This window comes from Oryctolagus cuniculus, chromosome 18, assembly GCF_964237555.1.
Source record: "Oryctolagus cuniculus chromosome 18, mOryCun1.1, whole genome shotgun sequence".
Classification (NCBI taxonomy): domain Eukaryota; kingdom Metazoa; phylum Chordata; class Mammalia; order Lagomorpha; family Leporidae; genus Oryctolagus; species Oryctolagus cuniculus.
Window position 1 is genome coordinate 50,107,004 of NC_091449.1, and position 20,171 is coordinate 50,127,174.

The following is a 20,171-nucleotide window of genomic DNA, read 5'->3' on the forward strand; positions in this document are numbered from 1 at the left end:
TGGCTCTCTCGGGGGCTGCACAGGTGTTCCTTCAGATAGATGTTCCTGGTGCATGTTGTCTCTCTCCTCCTTTATAGTCCTCTTCCGCCAATCCCAACTCTGCTACCCACACGCCGAGTACGCTGCTCTCCTCCAATCAGGAGCAGGTCCTACAGTTTATTGGTTGAACTGGAGGCAGCTGAGTAGAAGCTGTTTCTCCCTTCTCAGCGACATATTGTGGGAGAGCAGATGCATAGAATAAGTCTTAATTCCAGTAACTTAGTCTAGTCCGAGTTGCTCCCAGTTGCTCCCCACAGAAACCAAGGGGGAGCTTCCAGAATTGAGGAAGAGTGACACCTGCCAGCCTTGGGTCAGGGGTTCTCTGAGGCCGACAGTGTGGCACAGCAGGTTAAGCCACCATCTGCAGTGCCTACATCCCGTCTAGGGCAGAGCTGAGTCCTGGCGGCTTCACTTCCGATCCAGCTCCCTGGGAATGTGCCTAGGAAAGCAGCAGCAGAAGGCCCACGTGCTTGGGTCTCTGCACTCACCTGGGAGACCCAGAAGAAGCTCCTGCCCCTGTTTGGCCTGGTCCAGCCCCAGCAGTTTGGGAGTGAACCAGATGATGCAAGATCTCTCCCTTGGGGCCAGAGCTGTGGCACAGTGGGTAAGGTCGCTGCCTGCGGTGCCAGTATCCACGGTGGGCTACAGTTCAAGACCCGGCTGCCCCACTTCTGATCCAGCTCTCTGCTGTGGCCTGGGAAAGCAGTGGAGGATGGCCCAGGTCCTTGGGTGCAGCCTGGCCATTGAAGCCATCGGGGGAGTGAACCAACAGATGGAAGACCTATCTACTTCTCCCTCTCTCTCTCTACTTCCCCTCTCTCTGTGTGTATTTGTGACTTTCAAGAAAAGTAAGCAAATCTTAAAAAAAATTACTCCATTATCTCTCCTTGACTCTCTGGAACTCTGCCTTTTAAATAAATAAGTATTTTTTTTTTAACATATTCTCAGAGAAGGCCTCCAGGGTGTCCAGTCACAGCCCAGTGCTGCTTGCTGTCCATCCCTACACTATCCTGGAGTCAGCCGGCGAGGACAGTAAACTTGGTGACTCCAGGACTGAGGAGAGGGATTGGACACCCAGAGGAGCCAGGAGCCAGGGGGGAGGCAGGAGCCAGGGGAGGCAGGAGCCAGGGGAGGCAGGAGCCAGCTGAGGCAGAGGCCAGGGGAGGAGCAGGGAGCCAGGGGAGGAGCTGGGAGCCAGGGGAGGCAGCCCCGCCGGAGACCCCACCAGGCCCTGTCTTCTCAGTCCTGCTCTCCTGTAGGGCCCCCAAGCCCCACCCCCAGGGCTCACCCCGCCTATTCCCTGCAAGTCCTGGCCTGGGCCAGGGTCCACCCCTAGAGCGCTCCAGGCAACCTCTGGGCACAGTGCAACACACGCAGACCTGCTTCAGACCATGGGGACGCACCAACAGGGCACGCGGAAAGGCGCCATGGCCTGCGGGCTCCTGCTGCTCCTTCTCATCCAGGCACACGGTGAGGATCCTGCGGGGGGCGACAGGAACCCGGGTCCCATCTGCCCAATCCCTCAGTTAGAGCCTGCGGCCCCGGGAGAGCAACACCTGGCAGCTGTAGCTGGCAGAAGTGACAGTGACAGCCCCTGAGGCTGGGGAGGCTCGGGGCTGCCCAAGGCTCCAGACACAGAGCACTGAGCCCAACTTATGGGCTCTGAGCAGAGCGCCTCTTGGTCGGCAGCCCAGAGACAGGTAGCGCCATGGGAACTGGGGACGTTCCCTGGGATCGAGGCTGCAGGAGCAAGTGACCCCGACAGTGAGGAGCCTGCCCTGGCACCATTTGTCTCCAGGGCTGATGACAATTGGCAGAGAAGCTCCCTGCCCCCAGAAGGTGGCCAGTAGTAGTAACTGGACCTGACAATGCAAAGCCCCTGATGCCAATCCAGAAGCCCATCTGTAAGCCAGGGTCTCCTCTGACCCCGTGCACCTGCCAGGGACGTTTGCAGGGCAAAGGTGCCAGGGCAAATGTGACCCCACCCTAGAACCTGGCATCTGTTTTATCCTGAGCTCAGGCCATGTGGGTATTACCCATGGCGTGTGTCCTTGATTCTTTGTCTACTCATTCTAAAGGCCCAGGTCTCTAACCCCACCCTCTCCCTATCTAATCCCCAGCACAGGCCCCCCTCCTCCTCCTCCATGCTCACCCACAGGCTCCCCGCCTGCCCTGCAATGCACAGACTCTCCCGGCGACCAGGACCTTCCAGGCAGATCGTCTTCCCCACATCACTGTGGTTCCTAATAAAGTAATATCTGGGGCTGGGTCCCCACTCAGAGAGGGGGCAGTTGTTCTCCAAGGTCCCTGGGAGTCGCTGTGCGTGTCCGGGGCAGGAACCGCAGCAGCGTCTGCACGGAAGCCGCCCCTGTCATCCATGGACTCTGCTGAGCTCAGCTCACTGTCAGCCTCACAGCCAGAACTGCCGCTGAAGGCAGCGCTGTCCTCCATGGTTGGGGCGAACGACAAGGACAAGGTCGGGACCAGCTCAGGACAGAGGCGCTGTTTACTCACCCGCTCCGGGGCCAGGCTCTCCTCTCCCTGACCCCGGGGCCCAGAGCACCCCTTGTGGCCAGGCATAGCCTACTGTGACATTCCTCCTGAGGATGAGTCAGCTTTCATGGGCTGGGGATGATTGATTTCTGCTGGTTTGAAGGCAGAGACACAGGGAGAGGGAGAGCCAGAGTGAGAAAGAGCTCTCCCCTCCACGGTCTCCCTCAGACGCCCGCTGTGTTAGGAGGGGAGCATCCCAGCGGCCTTGCTACTGCTGCTCCAAGTGTCTGCCCAACAGTTGGCACTTCCCTTGGGCTTCTACCGAGGGTGGGACCTGCAGGGCGGTGGAGCTCCAGGTTAAGTGTTGCAGGACTGCCCCTCGGGTTCCCAGAGCAGGTGTCCCATTTCCCTACCCCAGCGATGCACAGAGGTCCCCTCCCCACCCCCGCGCCTGCGCTCTGCACCCCTGTGCGGTTGCCCTGTGTTGCTGAGTCTCCCTCACGCTTCAGCTCCCCCTCTGCCTCGCTGTGCTCTTCCTCCTGATTCCTGTGTTGAGAAACCGATGTACCCCTGGCTCTCTCTGGAGGGGGAGGCCCCGTCCCTGTGGTGCCTTCTGGCCGTTCCTCTGTCCCCTCACCCTGTGTACACAGGAATTGTACCTAGAGGCTCCATCAGGTTCAGCTGTGATGGTTCCGCATCTGTTATTTCTAGTTTTGGCAAGACCAGCATGTGGTGCTGAGTCCTCACCATAGAACATCTCGTCTTTTTCATTTCTGATTCGTGGCACAACATAGGTCATGAGGGGCCGCATTGGGAGCAGCCGTGGAGACACCGCTGGACGCCCCAGCCCTGAGCCCTGTGCTCGGGTCCTGCCTCGGCACCTCCTGACTCCAGCTTCCTGCCAACGTGCAGGCTGAGAGGCAGCAGGGGGGCTCCAGTACTGATCCCTGCTTCCCACTGGGAGACCCCGATTGTGGTCAGGGCTCCTGGCCTATCAGGGACCCGTCCCAGCTGTGGTGGGCATTTGGAGAGGGAACCAGCACCAGGACATCTCTGTCTCTCTGTGCGTGTCTCTGTCTACTTTCAATAAATGAATAAAAATTACAAACAAAATCCACTGAGGTGTCAGGTCCCACTTGCTTCCTCATCACTTGTGTGAGATCCTTGTCTGTGGGCACGTCCTTACAGCTTCCTGCTGATGTGTGCCTGGCACCTGCTGATTCATTGGTAGAAACTCTTTACTGATACATTGCCTTCCCCATTCGGTGACTTCGTCACCTCCTCCCTGGCTGGTCCCCAGGTCAGGCTGTGCTTGTCCTGTCCTGGGCACAGTCACCTCCCTCCTGGATTCATAGAACCAATGCCATCTCTTTTACAGATCATGCTTTGTTTTGGTTTTTAAAAAAAAATGATTTATATAAGACAATGATGTAAAAATGTTTTGTATTGTCTTTAAGATTTCTTATTTATCAGAAATGCTGAGTTCCAGACAGAAAGGGAAAACAGATCTTCCATCCTCTGATTCCCTCCGCATGTGTGCATAACAGCCAGGGCTGGGCCAGTCCAAAACCAGGAGCCATCCAGGGCCTCCAGGAGGGTGCAGGGCCCAGGCGCTGGGGGATTCTATTACGTCCCCAACCCATTAGCAGGGAGCTGGATCTGGGGTGAAGCAGCCAGGATGGAACTGTGTAGGGGATGCTGGCCATGCAGGCTGTGGGTGCACCCGAGCGCCACTACACCGCCCCCTAGAGGACGCTTCCTTTCTTCCCTTCTTGCGGCCTGGAGCATGAGCCTCCTAGCAGGGGAGCCTGGTCAGTCTGGTGCTCACAGCTCTACCTCCTGTGACCGAGGGCAGTCAGCAGAAAGGACGCTCTCCTCGCCCCCAGGGCTGTCACCTGCGCTGACTCCTAGTGCTCAGGGAGGGTGCTAGGACCCAGGAGCCTCGGGAGCTGTGGGATGTCCTGGGCTGGGCAGGGACAGCACTGCTGGCTGGAGATGGGGGAGAGTTTCTCATGCAGGACGTTGGTCAGGTCAGTGTTTGTAGGTCTGAGGCCTTGGCAAGGCTGAGGTGCGGATGCCAAGGAGAGGCCACAGCAGCAGTGTGGGAGGGCAGCTCATGGGGAGCCCCCACCTGCTGTACCTCTCTGCCCACAGGCCAGGACTCTGCCATCCCCATCCGGAACACGCACACGGGGCAAGTGCGCGGGAGCCTGGTCCACGTGGAAGGCACCGATGCGGGCGTCCACACCTTCCTGGGAATTCCCTTTGCCAAGCCACCTCTGGGGCCGCTGCGCTTTGCACCTCCTGAACCTGCTGAAGCTTGGAGTGGAGTGAGGGACGGGACCTCCCACCCAGCCATGTAAGCGCTCCCAGGGCACAGGGAAGCTCCGGCCCTGGGGGGAGGTCAGGGGAAAGATCCTCTGAGTTCTGGGCCAGGCCAGCTGTCCTGGGACAGAGCTCGCATAACCAGCTTTCCCTGTGTGTGATGGCTCCCTGGTGCGTTATTCAGTGAGTCTGCTTAGGCTTCTGGTTCAGTGACCATGAAATGCTTTGGAGCCAGAACTTGGCACTGAGAGCACATTAAATCCAGGTACAAAGAGAAAAGCAGAGATGCTCTCCCCGTGTCCAGGAGAGGCCACAGGCTCTCTGCCTGCAGGGGGCGCTGTGTCTGAGTGAGGTTCACCTGGCTCCACATGCTTGTAGGAGGCCCTGACTCCATCAGCAGATCCTGCAGCTCCCTGAGATGGGCACCAGAGGGGGTCGTCATGGTCACTGAGCCAAGGGCAGGGCAAGGACATTGGCCAGGGACACGTGTATGTCCTTAGGACTGGAGACTGTGGGAACGGGGAGGTTCCTGAGTCTAGAGTGAAGGTGAGGGTCGTCCACTGCCCTTCCTGGGGAAACGCCATCCGTCCATCCAGGCTCGTGTGCGGGAGGCTGGCCTGCTCCGGCGTGGCTGGGTCTGGGCATCCAGCACTGAGTGTCCCTTCTGCAGTCACGACTTCCCAGAGTCCCCTGTCAGTCAAGAGTGGTCCCCAGACTCTCAGACACCTGAGGTTCCCTGATGTTGGACCATCCCAGCTCACCCAGAGTCCAGGACCTGGATCCTGGTGGGAAGTGTCTTAGGGAGGCCCATGAGTGAGCAGGGCTGTAGGAGGAGGCCCGGGAGGGTCGGGCACACTAGACCCAGGCTCTAGACTAATGGCTGCCTTGGGTGGCTCCAGGTGTCTGCAGAATTTTGCTATTATGGGTCAAAGTGTTCTGCAGCTGAACATCACCCTGCCTTCAATCCCCATGTCCGAGGACTGCCTGTACCTCAACATTTACTCGCCTGCACATGCCCGTGAGGGCTCTGACCTGCCTGTGAGTGTGGTGCTGGGGGAGGGGGAGGGGGAGGGGTAGGAGATTGGGAGAGGGGGAGGGGGAGAGGGAGAGGGAGCTGGGGAGGGGGAGAGGGAGAGGGGAAGGGGGATTGGGGGAGACAGGGAGGTGGAGGAGACTGGGATGGGGAAGGAGGAGAGGAGGAGGGAGAGGAGAGTGGGAGAGGGAGAATGGGAGAGGGAAAGGGAGAGGGAGGAGGAGGAGGGAGGAGGAGACGGGAGAGGGGGAGGGGGAGAGTAAGGAGGAGAGGGGAGGGGGGAGGGGGAGAGGGAGAGAGAGAGTTGGCCATGGTGGGAGGGCATTGCCTTCTGCTAGAAGATGAGGAAGGAGAAGCTGAGCACGGGCCCTCCTGTGAGTGCACCCTGTCCAGAAGCCTCTCACTATGGGAGCCAAGAAGTGCTGCTCCCCCACCGTGGGCAGCTGAGGCCTGGGCACGGGGCCCCAGGGACTGAGCTGTTAGAGGTCCGGCTCTATTGGCCTCAAAAGGACCTGGGACACCTGCAGCATCCTCTTGCCCAGGAGGCACACTCAGTGACCCCTGGCTACCCTCAGACGTCACCACAGCTCCCAGACACAGATGGTGTGGGGGCCTGAAGAAGGGAAGGCACTAGGATGAGCATCCGTGTGGATGGATGAGAGAGACAGCCGTTATTTGTCCACCTTACGGGGGCTCAGAAGTTGACAGACCAGGCTTTGAACATGGAGTTAGACTCAGGATGGTTGGCCAAGCCTTCCTGATTATACCTGGGTCCCTGGTTCATGGCCCAGATCCTGCACTCTGGCCAGAGTTGTACTTGGCTCTGCACAGACCCCAGGTACTGGTTAGACCAGGTGGGGGATGAGCATTCTTTAGGTGGAGGAAGCCACGAGTTAAGCCCTTGACTTTCCACAGGTGATGGTGTGGATCCACGGTGGTGGGCTGACCGTGGGCATGGCTTCCATGTGCGACAGTACTGCACTGGCAGCATTTGAGGACGTGGTGGTGGTCAATATTCAGTACCGCCTGGGAGTCCTGGGCTTCTTCAGGTGAGACCGGGGCTGTGGTGGGCCCTGCGGGAAGTGTGGCACCAGGACAGCCCTGTGATCCCTGTCCCTGCCACTTTTCAGCACTGGAGACCAGCACGCCGCCGGCAACTGGGGCTACCTGGACCAAGTGGCCGCGCTGCGCTGGGTCCAGCAGAATATCGCCCACTTTGGAGGCAACCCTGGCCGGGTCACCATTTTCGGCGTGTCTGCGGGTGGCACAAGTGTGTCCTCCCATGTGCTGTCACCCATGTCCCAAGGTCTCTTCCACGGAGCCATCATGGAGAGTGGGGTGGCCCTGCTGCCCACCCTCATCCCCAGGTCATCTGAGGTGGTCTCCACAGTGAGTGTCCTCACTGCCCAGGCCTGCTGCTCCTGCCTATACTTCATCTCTGATCAAGGGGCACAAGGAGGGAGGACCATCGGGTTCTCAGGCCCTGCTGCCTACCACTGCATTACTGAGAGGCTCTAGGGTTAGAAGCCACACACCTGTGTCCCAGCAGAGGCAGAGGTGGTTCTCAGCTCCACCAGCTGCCTGCCCTGAGCCCCAGGTTTTCAGCAACCAGCTCAGCAGGTGCTGCCCACTGCGGCTGGGCGGTGCCAAGTCATGGGGAAGGAGCAACAATCAGCTTCCACTGCAGCCGTGCACACACCACACCCTGTGTGATCTGGGGTGCAGCTGCCTCCAGTGGGGCCTTGGAAAACCCCCACGACTCCAGCATGGCTGTGCCAGCCCCTGTGTGGTCCCGTTACAGGTGGTGGCCAACCGGTCTGGCTGTGGCCAGGTGGACTCTGAGACCCTGGTGCGCTGCTTGCGGGCCAAGAGTGAAGAGGAGATGCTGGCTATCACCAAGGTCGGGCCCCGTGCACATGGGTGAGGGGGTGATGGGCTTGTGTGCACCTCATAGTCCCCGGGACAGCTTCCTCGCATCCATGCCTCCTGACATCCCAGCCCTGGATGGAACAGGGGACCCAGTCCTGGATGCCAGGCTGGGGCCCCTAGGGGGTGAGGGTGAACACGCTGGGCTGAGCCAATCGGGGATGGAGAACGCAGAGGGCTTTAAAGAGCACCTGGGACACAGTTTCCTCCCTACCCCCTGTGACCCACAGGCCTTCATGCTAATCCGAGGGGTGGTGGACGGAGTCTTCCTGCCCAGACACCCTGAGGAGCTGCTGGCCTCGGCTGACTTTCAACCCGTCCCCAGCATCATTGGTGTCAACAATGATGAGTATGGCTGGGTCATCCCTAAGGTGAGTGCCCACATTGCCCATGTGGTGGGCAGGTTTCTGGGCTTCAAAACTCTAGGCACAGCCATGCCAACATGGGACTCTCGCCTCTCTATCAGCTCCTACTTGCCATTGACCCTCAAGAAGAGAGAGACAGACAGGCGATGCGGGAGATTACGCATCAAGCAGCAGAACAGCTGGTGAGGCCCCCAGGCTCCTGCCACAACAGAGCGCATCCCAGACACCTGCCCACACAGGGAATCCGGGAACCAAGGCTCAGCTGTGTGTTTGGGGAGGGGTCTCCCGGAGCCTGGTTCTTCCCCCAGTTTCTGACTATACAGGACCTCCGTCCCCCAGCCTGAGGCTGCTGCCTCCCTCCCAGGAGCTGCTCCCCTCACTCCTTCCCCTTCCCCTGGGCCAGATGCTGCCTCCCGCTTTGGGGGACCTGTTGATGGACGAGTACATGGGGAGCAATGAGGACCCCAAGACCCTCATGGCCCAGTTCCAGGAGATGATGGCAGACGCCATGTTCGTGGTGCCTGCACTCCGAGTAGCACATTTCCAGCGTGAGTTCATCTGGGACTGAGGCCTCACTCGCTAGGGGCAGCTCAGAGCTGGGTCCTTTCCTGAGGGTGACGCCTGTCCTGTCCTGGTCCCAATCCGATTCTTCAATGGGGCCCAGGGTGCCGGGGACTTGGTGTCCCTGCTCTCAGTAAACCCCCATGGCTTGTTCCAGATACCGACATCTCCACTCTGGTACAGTGGAGCAGATTGGGCTGAGTGAGCTTTACTCACTGACCCAGACCTCAAAGGCATGAAGTCCAACGCCAGGATCTAACCCAGGGCTTGCCCAATGTGCCTGTTCCCCCTGCTACCTCTCCCCAACTGCCCAGGACCCAGCCTGGTGAAGCAATTATGTGTCATCCCCATGGGCATTGTAGGAGAACACCGGGAAGGGGCCACCCATCTCCCTGTCCATCCCCAGGTACCCACGCCCCTGTCTACTTCTACGAGTTCCAGCATCGACCCAGCTTCACAAAGGACCTCAGGCCGCCCCACGTGAGGGCCGACCACGGCGATGAGCTGCTCTTTGTCTTTAGATCACATTTCTTTGGCAACAAAGGTGAATCCTCCTCCTTCACCAGGATGGGATGAGGTCCAGGCTCTCTCTGAGGGGCTCTGCACCCACCATTGGGATGAAAGGAAGAGGCTCAGATGGGATCCAGGGTCCAAAGTCTTACAGCTCAGAGGGCAGAGCAGGTTTGGGTCTGAGAGTCCTGAGGGTGCAGCCTCTGCTCCCTCCTCCTGAGCCCTCCCAGGGATGAGTGTCCAGCCTGGGTGCACTTGGCTTCAAAGTCAGGTCTGTTTCCTTAGAAATGTCCCAGGGTCAGAGGAAGAAGCAATGCAGGCAAGGGAGAAGCCAGTGTGATGACTTAGAGGCTGACTGGGATCGTGGAGCGTCACACAGCAGGTCCCACTGGTGAGGGAAAGACATAGAGGTTGGCGAGTAGCCGAGGGTCAGCTCCACCTGGGCTGCGAGCATGGTGAATGATGAGGCAGCAGGACTGGGGTGGCTGAGCTGACCCTGCCCCTCCCCTCTGCAGTGCCCCTCACTGAGGAGGAGGAGCTGCTGAGCAGGAGGGTGATGAAGTACTGGGCAACTTTGCTCGCAACGGGTGAGACAATCCCCCCCTCCAAACCACAGGGACCTGGGACCCACTGCCCTCCCTTCTAAGTCACATGACAGCGCCCTCAACAGCTGCAGGACCCACTGGCAATCACAGGGGCCCTGGGGACCAGGCACACTCTTCCCATCTCCCAGTGACCTGGGGTGGCCATGAGCTGCTCTGCCCAGAGTCTCCCTGTGGGGGAGGGACAGGCCAGGTCAGGGTGCTGGGTCCCCATGTGGGGCTGACACCAGGGGGAGGTCATTCTGTTGCTGCTTCTGGAAACCCATTCCTCACTCCCTCCTGCCTGCAAGGTGGCCTGGCCGGACCCCAGATAGGTGCTCAGGGCTGGGCTGGGCAGGGCTCAGAGTGACCGCACTGCCCCCTTCCTGACGTCTTGTCTGCAGGAACCCCAACGGCGAGGGCCTGCCATACTGGCCCGTGTTCGACCAGGACCAGCGATACCTGCAGCTGAACGTGCAGCCTGCAGTGGGCCAGGCCCTGAAGGCCCGCAGGCTCCAGTTCTGGACCCACACCCTGCCCCAGAGGGTCCAGGAGCTAAGGGGCACTGAGCAGAAGCACAAAGAGCTGTAGCTTCCTGTGTGGGGTGGGGGACAGGGGCTCCAGTGCAGGTGGGGCCCCGATGCACTCACACACATCCCCGGAGGAGCCATGCATTCAGCACTCTCATACGGCCACTCACTTCTCCTGGCCTCCGTCCACTCAGCAGACCGTTGTGAAGAACCAGGGCTTGAGGTTCATTGTCAAGCCTGCCCTGGGTCCCCTCGTGTGAGACACACCCAGTACACCCTCCATGGAGCTGTATGGGGCAACACCAGTGCCAGCCCTGCTTCCTGAACACCCACTGGGCCTTGGGCCCCTCCTGCTTCTTGCCCCCTCCACCTTCTCCGCACCCTCCCTCTCTATCCTCCCAGCCCCAGGCCCTCCCCACCTGGAGGGAGCTGGTTGGGGATTGTTGTCCACCCCTAGGTGCCTCAAGCCCTCCCCCTACTCCTCCTCCCAGCATGCCTGTGATCTCACATCTCTTAGAGGCCACAGAGGACCCAGACACCAGGAGTCACCGTGGCTTCATCCCTGCAGGCTGCCATGAGTGACGCCCTCAATCCCATCCATGTAGCACAAATAAAGGGTTCCAGTCCTTTCACACCTGAGTCACATTCACCTGAGTGAACCTGCCACGTTTTCTTAGACCCTCAGCTCTCTAAGACACCTGGTTACCTGCACAGCTGGGATACCATGAATCATTGATGCAGTAACCTGGAGTATAGGGCTGTTGCTTTGTAAAGGGGGTTAAGCCTCTAACCATGTCTCTGACATCTCATATGAGTGACAGTTGAGGTCCCAGCTGCTCCACTCCTGATCCAGATCTCTGCTAAGGCACCTGGGAAAGCAGCAGAGGAGGGCCCAAGGGCTTGGGTCCCTGCCACCCAGGTGGGGTACACAGATAATATTTCTCCCTCTGGAATTTGCCCTGGGCTAGCCCTGGCCATGGTGGCTGAGAGAGCCCTGGGCTGAGCAGAGGTCAAGGCCAGTTCTCAGGAGGCATAAAGTCAGCCTTCATGAGCCAGGGTCCACTTCCCCTGGGGGCTCCCGTGCCCAGGCTGCTCCTCCTTCCTGCAGGGAGCCTGATGTTTCCTACACTCAGGCTGACTCCCGGACCCCCCACTGCTGTCACAGGACCACACGTACCCTGCTGGGTGCCCGGTGGGGAAGGTGTGGGCCCTGGGTCTTACATTTTACTCAAGGTTCTTGTCCCCATGGAGATGAGGATTCACAGCAGCAGCAGCCACAGGCAGTGCACAAAAGCAGCTTTGATTTCAAGGACAGAGAGCGTGACCACACCTGCACGCCTACTGAGGGCCGCCTCACACGGAGAGACACTCAGCAGGAATGGGCCAGGGTTGCCAGGAGGAAGAGAGAAGAGGCAGCCCAAGGAGGATTCCCAAGCACAGCCAGGGGCAGAGAGGGCCCTCCCCTTTCTCATCCCGGGGGGCGGTGCCCTAAATGCATAACCTAGTGGGGTGGGATCTCACCTGTGGGAATACGGAAGGGATTGCTATGGCCCCTCCATCCAGAATTTCACTTCCATGTTTCCATCATGGCTTCTCCTTCCTGGTCCCAGCTAGAACACAGGTACATCCTGGGAAAGTGGTGTCACAGTGTGTTAAGCCACAATCTGCAGTGCCCTCATCCCATGTAGACACAGAGCTGAGTCCTGGCGGCTTCACTTCCGATCCTGCTCCCTGGGAAAGTGCCTAGGAAAGCAGCAGAGAAGGCCCACGTGCTTGAGTCTCTGCACTCACCTGGGAGACCCAGAAGAAGCTCCTGGCTCCTGGCTTTGGCCTGGTCCAGCCCCAGCAGTTTGGGGAGTGAACCAGATGATGCAAGATCTCTCCCTTGGGGCCACAGCTGTGACATAGTGGGTAAGGTCGCTGCCTGCAGTGCCAGCATCCCTATAGGCACCGGTTCAAGACCCGGCTGTCCCACTTCTGATCCAGTTCTCTGTTGTGGCCTGGGAAAGCTCTGGAGGATGGCCCAGGTGCTTTGGGCCCCAGTACTCGCATGGGAGACCTGAGGAAGCTCCTGGCTCCTGGCTTCAGATCGGCGCAGCCAGGCCGTTGCAGCCATCTGGGGGAGTGAAAGAGCGGATAGAAGACGTCTCTCTCTCTCTCTGCTTTTCCCTCTCTCTCTGTGTATCTGTGACTTCAAGTAAAATAAGCAAATCTTAGAACAAACAAAGCAATCACTCCCTTATCTCTCCTTGTCTCTCTGTAACTTGCCTTTCAAATAAATAACAAAATATTTTTTAATAGATTCTCAGAGAAGGCCTCCTGGGTGTCCAGTCACAGCCCATTGCTGCTTGCTGTCCATCCCTACACTATCCTGGAGTCAGCCGGCGAGGACAGTAAACTTGGTGACTCCAGGACTGAGGAGAGGGATTGGACACCCAGAGGAGCCAGGAGCCAGGGGGGAGGCAGGAGCCAGGAGAGGCAGCCCACCAGGCCCTGTCCTCTCAGTCCTGCTCTCCTGCAAGGCCCCCAAGCCCCGCCCCAGGGAGGCGGCCTGCTTGTTCCCTACCTCTCCTGGGCTGGGCCCGGGTCCGCCCCTGAATCAACGCCCCCCCAACTCCCCTTCCCCCGGCCAGCCTCTGGGCTCAGAGCCGCCCATGTGGACCTGCCTCAGACCATGGCGACGCACCGATAGGGCACACAGCTCTGCGCCATGGCCTGCGGGCTCCTGCTACTCCTCCTCATCCAGGCACAGGGTGAGGCTCCCCCAGGCGGCAACAGGGACCCAGGTCAGCTCTGCCCAATCCCGCAATTAGAGCCTGTGGCCACGGGAGGGCAGCACCTGGGCTGCTGTAGCTGGTAGAAGTGACAGTGCTGGCCACTGAGGCTGGGGAGGGTCGGGGCTGCCCAAGGCCCCAGACACAGAGGACTGAGCCCAACATAAGGGCTCTGAGCAGCGCGCCTCTTGGTCGGCAGCCCATGAGGCAGGCATTGGCTTGGGAACAAGGGAGGTTCCCTGGGCTCGAGGCTGCCAGAGCAAGTGACCCCGACAGTGAGGAACCTGCCCCGGGACCATTTGTCTCCAGGGCTGATGACAGTAGGCAGAGTGGCTTCCTGCCCCCACCAGGTGGCCCCAGTCTGGTAATTGGACCTGCAAAAACAAAGCCCCTGATGCCAATCCAGAAGCCCATCTGTAACCCAGGGTCTCCTCTGACCCCGTGCGCCTGGCAAAGGTTTGCAGGTTAAGGCTCCAGGGCAAAGGTGACCCCACCCTAGAACCTGGCATCTGTTTTATTGTGAGCTCAGGCCATGTGGGTATTACCCATGGCGTGTGTTCTTGATTCTTTGTCTCCTCATTCTAAAGGCCCAGGTCTCTAACCCCACCCTCTCCCTATCTAATCCCCAGCACAGGCCCCACTCCTCCCCCTCCATGCTCTCCCACGGGCTCCCCGCCTGCCCTGCGATGCACAGACTCTCCCGGCGACCAGGACCTTCCAGGCAGATCGTCTCCCCCACATCACTGTGGTTCCTAATAAAGTAATATCTGGGGCTGCTTCCCCACTCAGAGAGGGGGCAGTTGTTCTCCAAGGACCCTGGGAGTCGCTGTGCATGTCCGGGAAAGGAACCGCGGCAGCGTCTGCACAGAAGCCGCCCCTGTCCTCCGTGGACTCTGCTGAGCTCAGCTCACTGTCAGCCTCACAGCCGGAACTGCTGCTGCAGGCAGCGCTGTCCTCCATGGTTGGGGCGAACAACAAGGACAAGGTCGGGACCAGCTCAGGACAGAGGCGCTGTTTACTCACCGCTCCGGGGCCAGGCTCTCCTCTCCCTGACCCAGGGGCCCAGAGCACCCTTGTGGCCGGCATCACCTACTGTGACATAGGAGGTTCCTCCCGAGGAGGAGTCAGCTTCCATGGGCTGGGGATGATTGATTTCTGCTGGTTTGAAGGCAGAGACACAAGGAAAGAGGGAGAGACAGTGAGAAAGAGCTCTCCCCTCCACGGTCTCCCTCAGACGCCCGCTCTGTTAGGAGGGGAGCATCCCAGCGGCCTTGCTACTGCTGCTCCAAGTGTCTGCCCAACAGTTGGCACTTCCCTTGGGCTTCTACCGAGGGTGGGACCTGCAGGGCAGTGGAGCTCCAGGTTAAGTGTTGCAGGACTGCCCGTCGGGTTCCCAGAGCAGGTGTCCCGTTTCCCTACACCAGCGATGCGCAGAGGTCCCCTCCCCACCCCCGCGCCCGCGCTCTGCACCCCTGTGCGGTTGCCCTGTGTTGCTGAGTCTCCCTCACGCTTCAGCTCCCTCTCTGCCTCGCTGTGCTCTTCCTCCTGATTCCTGTGTTGAGAAAACGGTGTACCCCTGGCTCTCTCTGGAGGGGGAGGCCCCGTCCCTGTGGTGCTTCTGGCTGTTCCTCTGTCCCCTCACCCTGTGTACACAGGAATTGTAGCCTAGAGGCTCTGTCGGGTTCAGCTGTTAGGGTTCCGCTGCTGTTTTTTCTTGTTTAGGGAAGACCAGCATGTGGTGCTGAGTCCTCACCATAGAACATCTCGACCTTTTCATATCTGATTCGTGGCACAACATAGGTCATGAGGGGCCACATTGGGAGCAGAAGTGGAGCCACCTCTGGGGACGCCCCAGCCCTGAGCCCTGTGCCCGGGTCCCGCCTCGGCACCTCCTGATTCCAGCTTCCTGCTGACCTGCAGGCTGAGAGGCAGCAGGGGGGCTCCGGTACTGATCCCTGCTTCCCACTGGGAGACCCCGATTTTTTTTTAACTTTTATTTAATGAATATAAATTTCCAAAGTACAGCTTATGGATTACAATGGCTTCCCCCCCATTACGTCCCTCCCACCCGCAACCCACCCCTTTCCCACTCCCTCTCCCCTTCCATTCACATGAGGATCCATTTTAGATTCTCTTTATATACAGAAGATCAGTTTAGCATACATTAAGTAAAGATTTCAACAGTTTGCTCCCATACAGAAACATAAAGTGAAAAATAATAGATGATTTAAAATGATGATGAAATCAGATCAGACCTATTGTCATGTTTAATCCCAGTGAGAGTCAAGTTGGGAATTGATAATTTCTTCTTCTTTTTTTTTTTTTTTACAGAAGATCAGTTTAATATACAGTAAGTAAAGCTTTCAACAGTTTGCACTCCCATAGAAACACAAAGTGAAATATACTGTTTGAGTACTCGTTATAGCATTAAATCTCAAGGTACAGCACGCAAAGGACAGAGATCCTACATGAGGAGTAAGTGCACAGTGACTCCTGTTGTTGACTTTACAAATTGACACTCTTGTTTATGGCCTCAGTAATCTCCCTATGCTCCAGTCATGAGTTTCCAAGGCTACGGAAGCCCCTTGAGTTCTCCGACTCTTATCTTGTTTAGACAAGGGGGAGACCCCAATTGAGTTCAGGGCTCCTGGCCTATCAGGCCCCGTCCAACTGTGGGGGGCATTTGGAGAGTGAACCAGCACACAGGACATCTCTGTCTCTGTGTGTGTGCCTCTGTCTCTCTTTCAAATAAATGAAAAAAAATTAAACAAGGTGTCCGGTCCCACTAGCTTCCTCATCACTTGTGTGATGTCTGTGGGCACATCCTTACAGCTTCCTGCTGATGCGTGCCTGGCACCTGCTGATTCATTGGTACAAACTCTTTACTGATACCTGGGCTTCCCCATTCGGTGACTTCGTCACATCCTCCCTCGCTGGTCCCCAGGTCAGCTGTGCTTGTCCCGTCCTGGGCACAGTCACCTCCCTCCTGCATTCATGGCATCATTGCCATCTCTTTTAGAGAGCATGCTTTGTTTTGTTTTTTTAAAAAATGATTTATATTAGACAATGATGTAAAAATGTTTCATATTGTCTTTAAGATTTCTTATTTATCAGAAATGCTGAGTTCCAGACAGAAAGGGAAAACAGATCTTCCATCCTCTGATTCCCTCCACACGTGTGCATAACAGTCAGGGCTGGGACAGTCCAAAACCAGGAGCCATCCAGGGCCTCCAGGAGGGTGCAGGGCCCAGGCACTGGGGGATTCTACTACGTTCCCAACCCATTAGCAGGGAGCTGGATCCAGGTGAAGCAGCCAGGATGGACCTGTGTAGGGGATGCTGGCCATGCAGGCTGTGGGTGCACCCAAGCGCCACTACACCGCCCCCTAGAGGACGCTTCCTTTCTTCCCTTCTTGCAGCCTGGAGCATGAGCCTCCTAGCAGGGGAGCCTGGTCAGTCTGGTGCTCACAGCTCTACCTCCTGTGACCGAGGGCAGTCAGCAGAAAGGACGCTCTCCTCGCCCCCAGGGCTGTCACCTGCGCTGACTCCTAGTGCTCAGGGAGGGTGCTAGGACCCAGGAGCCTCGGGAGCTGTGGGATGTCCTGGGCTGGGCTCAGGGACAGCACTGCTGGCTGGGAGATGGGGGAGAGTTTCTCATGCAGGACGTTGGTCAGGTCAGTGTTTGTAGGTCTGAGGCCTTGGCAAGGCCCAGGAGCCGATGCCAAGGAGAGGCCACAGTAGCAGTGTGGGAGGGCAGCTCATGGGGAGCCCCCACCCTCTGTACCTCTCTGGCCACAGGCCAGGACTCTGCCATCCCCATCCGGAACACGCACACGGGGCAGGTGCGCGGGAGCCTGGTCCACGTGGAAGGCACCGATGCAGGCGTCCACACCTTCCTGGGAATTCCCTTTGCCAAGCCACCTCTGGGACCGCTGCGGTTTGCACCTCCTGAACCTGCTGAAGCTTGGAGTGGAGTGAGGGACGGGACCTCCCACCCAGCCATGTAAGCGCTCCCAGGGCACAGGGGAGCTCCGGCCCTGGGGGGAGGTCAGGGGAAAGATCCTTTGAGATCTGGGCCAGGCCCAGCTGTCCTGGGACAGAGCTCGCATAACCAGCTTTCCCTGTGGGTGATGGCTCCCTCGTGTGTTATTCAGTGAGTCTGCTTAGGCTTTCTGGATTCAGTGACCATGAAATGCTTTGGGGCCAGAACGTGGCACTCAGAGCACATTAAATCCAGGTACAGAGAGAAAAGCAGAGACGCTCTCCCCGTGTCCAGGAGAGGCCACAGGCTCTCTGTCTGCAGGGGGCGCTGTGTCTGGGTGAGGTTCACCTGGCTCCACATGCTTGTAGGAGGCCCCGACTCCATCAGCAGATCCTGCAGCTCCCTGAGATGGGCACCAGAGGGGGTCGTCATGGTCACTGAGCCAACGACAGGGCAAGGACATTGGCCAGGGACCCGTGTATGCCCTTAGGATTGGACACTGTGGGAACGGGGAGGTTCCTGAGTCTAGAGTGAAGGTGAGGGTCGTCCACTGCCCTTCCTGGGGAAACGCCACCCGTCCATCCAGGCTCGTGTGCGGGAGGCTGGCCTGCTCCAGCGTGGCTGGGTCTGGGCATCCAGCACTGAGTGTCCCCTCCTGCAGTCACGACTTCCCAGAGTCCCCTGTCAGTCAAGAGTGGTCCCCAGACTCTCAGACACCTGAGGTTCCCTGATGTTGGACCATCCCAGCTCACCCAGAGTCCAGGACCTGGATCCTGGTGGGAAGTGTCTTAGGGAGGCCCATGAGTGAGCAGGGCTGTAGGAGGAGGCCTGGGAGGGTCGGGCACACTAGACCCAGGCTCTAGACTAATGGCTGCCTTGGGTGGCTCCAGGTGTCCACAGAACTTTGCTATGATGGGTAAAGATGTTCTGCAGGTGAACATCACCCCGCCTTCAATCCCCATCCGAGGACTGTCTGTACCTCAGCATCTACTCGCCTGCACATGCCCGTGAGGGCTCTGACCTGCCTGTGAGTGTGGGGCAGGGTCGGCCGGGGTGGGAGGGCATTGCCTTCTGCTAGAAGATGAGAAAGGAGAAGCTGAGCACGGGCCCTCCTGTGAGCACACCCTGTCCAGAAGCCTCTCACTATGGGAGCCAAGAAGTGCAGCTCCCCCACGGTGGGCAGCTGAGCCCCTGGCATGGGATCCCAGGGGCTGAGATGTCAGAGGTCAGACTGATGGTCTTGAATGAACCTGGGACACCTGCAGCACCTCATGCCCAGGAGGCACACTCAGTGACCCCTGGCTACCCTCAGACATCACCATAGCTCCCAGACACGAATGGTGTGGGGGCCTGAAGAAGGGAAGGCACTAGGATGAGCATCTGTGTGGATTGATGAGATAGACAGCCATTATTTGTCCACTTCACAGGGGGGGTTGAAATTGACGGACCCAGGCTTTGAAGATGGAGTTGGACTCAAAGGATGGAGGCCTGGCCTTCCTGCTGGCATTGGGTCCCTGGCTCATGGCCCAGATCCTGCAGTCTGGCCAGAGTTCAGTGCACTGGGCACCTACACAGACCCAAGACTGGTTAGACTAGGGTGAGGATGAGCAGGTTAGTTTGGAGGGAGCCACGTGGTATGCCCTTGATTTCCCCAGGTGATGGTGTGGATCCACGGTGGTGGGCGGACTACGGGCATGGCTTCCATGTATGACGGTTTTGCACTGGCAGCATTTGAGGACGTGGTGGTGGTCACCATCCAGTACCGCCTGGGAGTCCTGGGCTTCTTCAGGTGAGACCGGGGCTGGGGTGGGCCCTGCGGGATGAGTGGCACCAGAACAGCCCTCTGACCCCTGTCCCTGCCCTTCTCAGCACTGGAGACCAGCACGCCGCCGGCAACTGGGGCTACCTGGACCAAGTGGCCGCACTGTGCTGGGTCACTGTGCTGGGTCACTGTGCTGGCCGGGTCACCATTTTCGGCGAGTCTGCGGGTGGCATGAGTGTGTCATCCCATGTGGTGTCACCCATGTCCCAAGGTCTCTTCCACGGAGCCATCATGGAGAGTGGGGTGGCCCTGCGGCCCAGCCTCATCCCCAGGTCATCTGAGGTGGTCTCCACTGTGAGTGTCCTCACTGCCCAGGCCTGCTGCTCCTGCCTATACTTCGTCTCTGATCAAGGGGCACAAGGAGGGAGGACCATCGGGTTCTCAGGCCCTGCTGCCTACCATTGCATTACTGAGACGCTCTAGGGTTAGAAGCCACACACCTGTGTCCCAGCAGAGGCGGAGGTGGTTCTCAGCTCCACCAGCTGCCTGCCCTGAGCCCCAGGTTTTCAGCAACCAGCTCAGCAGGTGCTGCCCACTGGGGCTGGGCGGTGCCAAGTCATGGGGAAGGAGCAACAATCAGCTTCCACTGCAGCCGTGCACACACCACACCCTGTGTGATCTGGGGTGCAGCTGCCTCCAGTGGGGCCGTGGGCAACCCCTGGTCTCCAGCATGGCTGTGCCAGCCCCTGTGTGATCCCGTTACAGGTGGTGGCCAACCTGTCTGGCTGTGACCAGGTGGACTCTGAGACCCTGGTGCACTTTGCGGGCCAAGAGTGAAGAAGAGATGCTGGCCATCACCACAGTCTGGCCCCGTGCACTTGGGTAAAGGGGTGATGGGCTTGTGTGCACCTCATAGTCCCCGGGACAGCTTCCTCCCATCCATGCCTCCTGACATCCCAGCCCTGGATGGAACAGGGGACCCAGTCCTGGATGCCAGGCTGGAGACCCCATAGTGGGAGTGAGCACCATGGGCTGATCGAGGCATGGGGGATGGACACAGAGGTCAATGAGAATATGTGGGACACAAGCTTTCTCCATGACCCTGCGTGACCCCTAGATCTTCAAGGTCATCCAAGGCGTGGTGGATGGAGTCTTCCTGTCCAGATGCCCTGAGGAGCTACTGGCCTCGGGTGACTTTCAACCCGTCCCCAGCATCATTGGTGTCAACAATGATGAGTATGGCTGGGTCCTCCCCAAGGTGAGCCCCACCCACCCCGGGCTCCTGAGTTCC

The 20,171-nt window shown here is 58.7% G+C and overlaps 3 protein-coding genes and 1 long non-coding RNA gene across 5 annotated transcripts in view; 3 read left to right on the top strand and 1 right to left on the bottom strand.

Moving 5' to 3' along the window:
• The first annotated feature begins 1,355 nt into the window (after window positions 1-1,355).
• Window positions 1,356-10,995, top strand: LOC108176198 (cocaine esterase-like). The gene is given in 13 exon segments (XM_070062582.1): window positions 1,356-1,509; window positions 4,687-4,891; window positions 5,757-5,895; window positions 6,806-6,939; window positions 7,021-7,279; window positions 7,692-7,790; window positions 8,047-8,187; window positions 8,283-8,363; window positions 8,585-8,729; window positions 9,149-9,286; window positions 9,768-9,818; window positions 9,821-9,839; window positions 10,238-10,995. Coding segments are annotated over 13 exon segments (1,677 nt in total). The 5' UTR covers window positions 1,356-1,430; the 3' UTR covers window positions 10,425-10,995.
• Window positions 9,280-14,298, bottom strand: LOC138846552 (uncharacterized). 2 transcript variants are annotated; one of them, XR_011384040.1, is made up of 3 exons: window positions 14,161-14,298; window positions 11,885-12,106; window positions 9,280-9,640 (listed from the first exon to the last, which is right to left on the bottom strand). It is a non-coding gene; the product is annotated as an uncharacterized lncRNA (long non-coding RNA). The 2 variants fall into 2 exon arrangements; XR_011384039.1 differs by lacking the exon at window positions 14,161-14,298 and adding an exon at window positions 13,050-13,609.
• A 927-nt stretch (window positions 14,299-15,225) lies between these two features.
• LOC138846551 (cocaine esterase-like) lies at window positions 15,226-20,107 on the top strand. The gene is made up of 4 exons (XM_070062584.1): window positions 15,226-18,907; window positions 18,988-19,234; window positions 19,646-19,762; window positions 19,998-20,107. The coding sequence occupies exons 1-3, from the start codon at window positions 18,777-18,779 to the stop codon at window positions 19,715-19,717; spliced, it is 450 nt and encodes a 149-aa protein (XP_069918685.1). The 5' UTR covers window positions 15,226-18,776; the 3' UTR covers window positions 19,718-19,762; window positions 19,998-20,107.
• LOC138846539 (cocaine esterase-like) overlaps window positions 19,725-20,171 on the top strand; it is a 32,952-nt gene continuing 32,505 nt past the window's right edge. Inside the window, exons 1-2 of the mRNA XM_070062553.1 lie at window positions 19,725-19,742; window positions 19,998-20,138. Of these exons, the coding sequence (XP_069918654.1) occupies window positions 19,725-19,742; window positions 19,998-20,138 (159 nt within the window). The remainder of the gene's footprint in view (window positions 19,743-19,997; window positions 20,139-20,171) is intronic.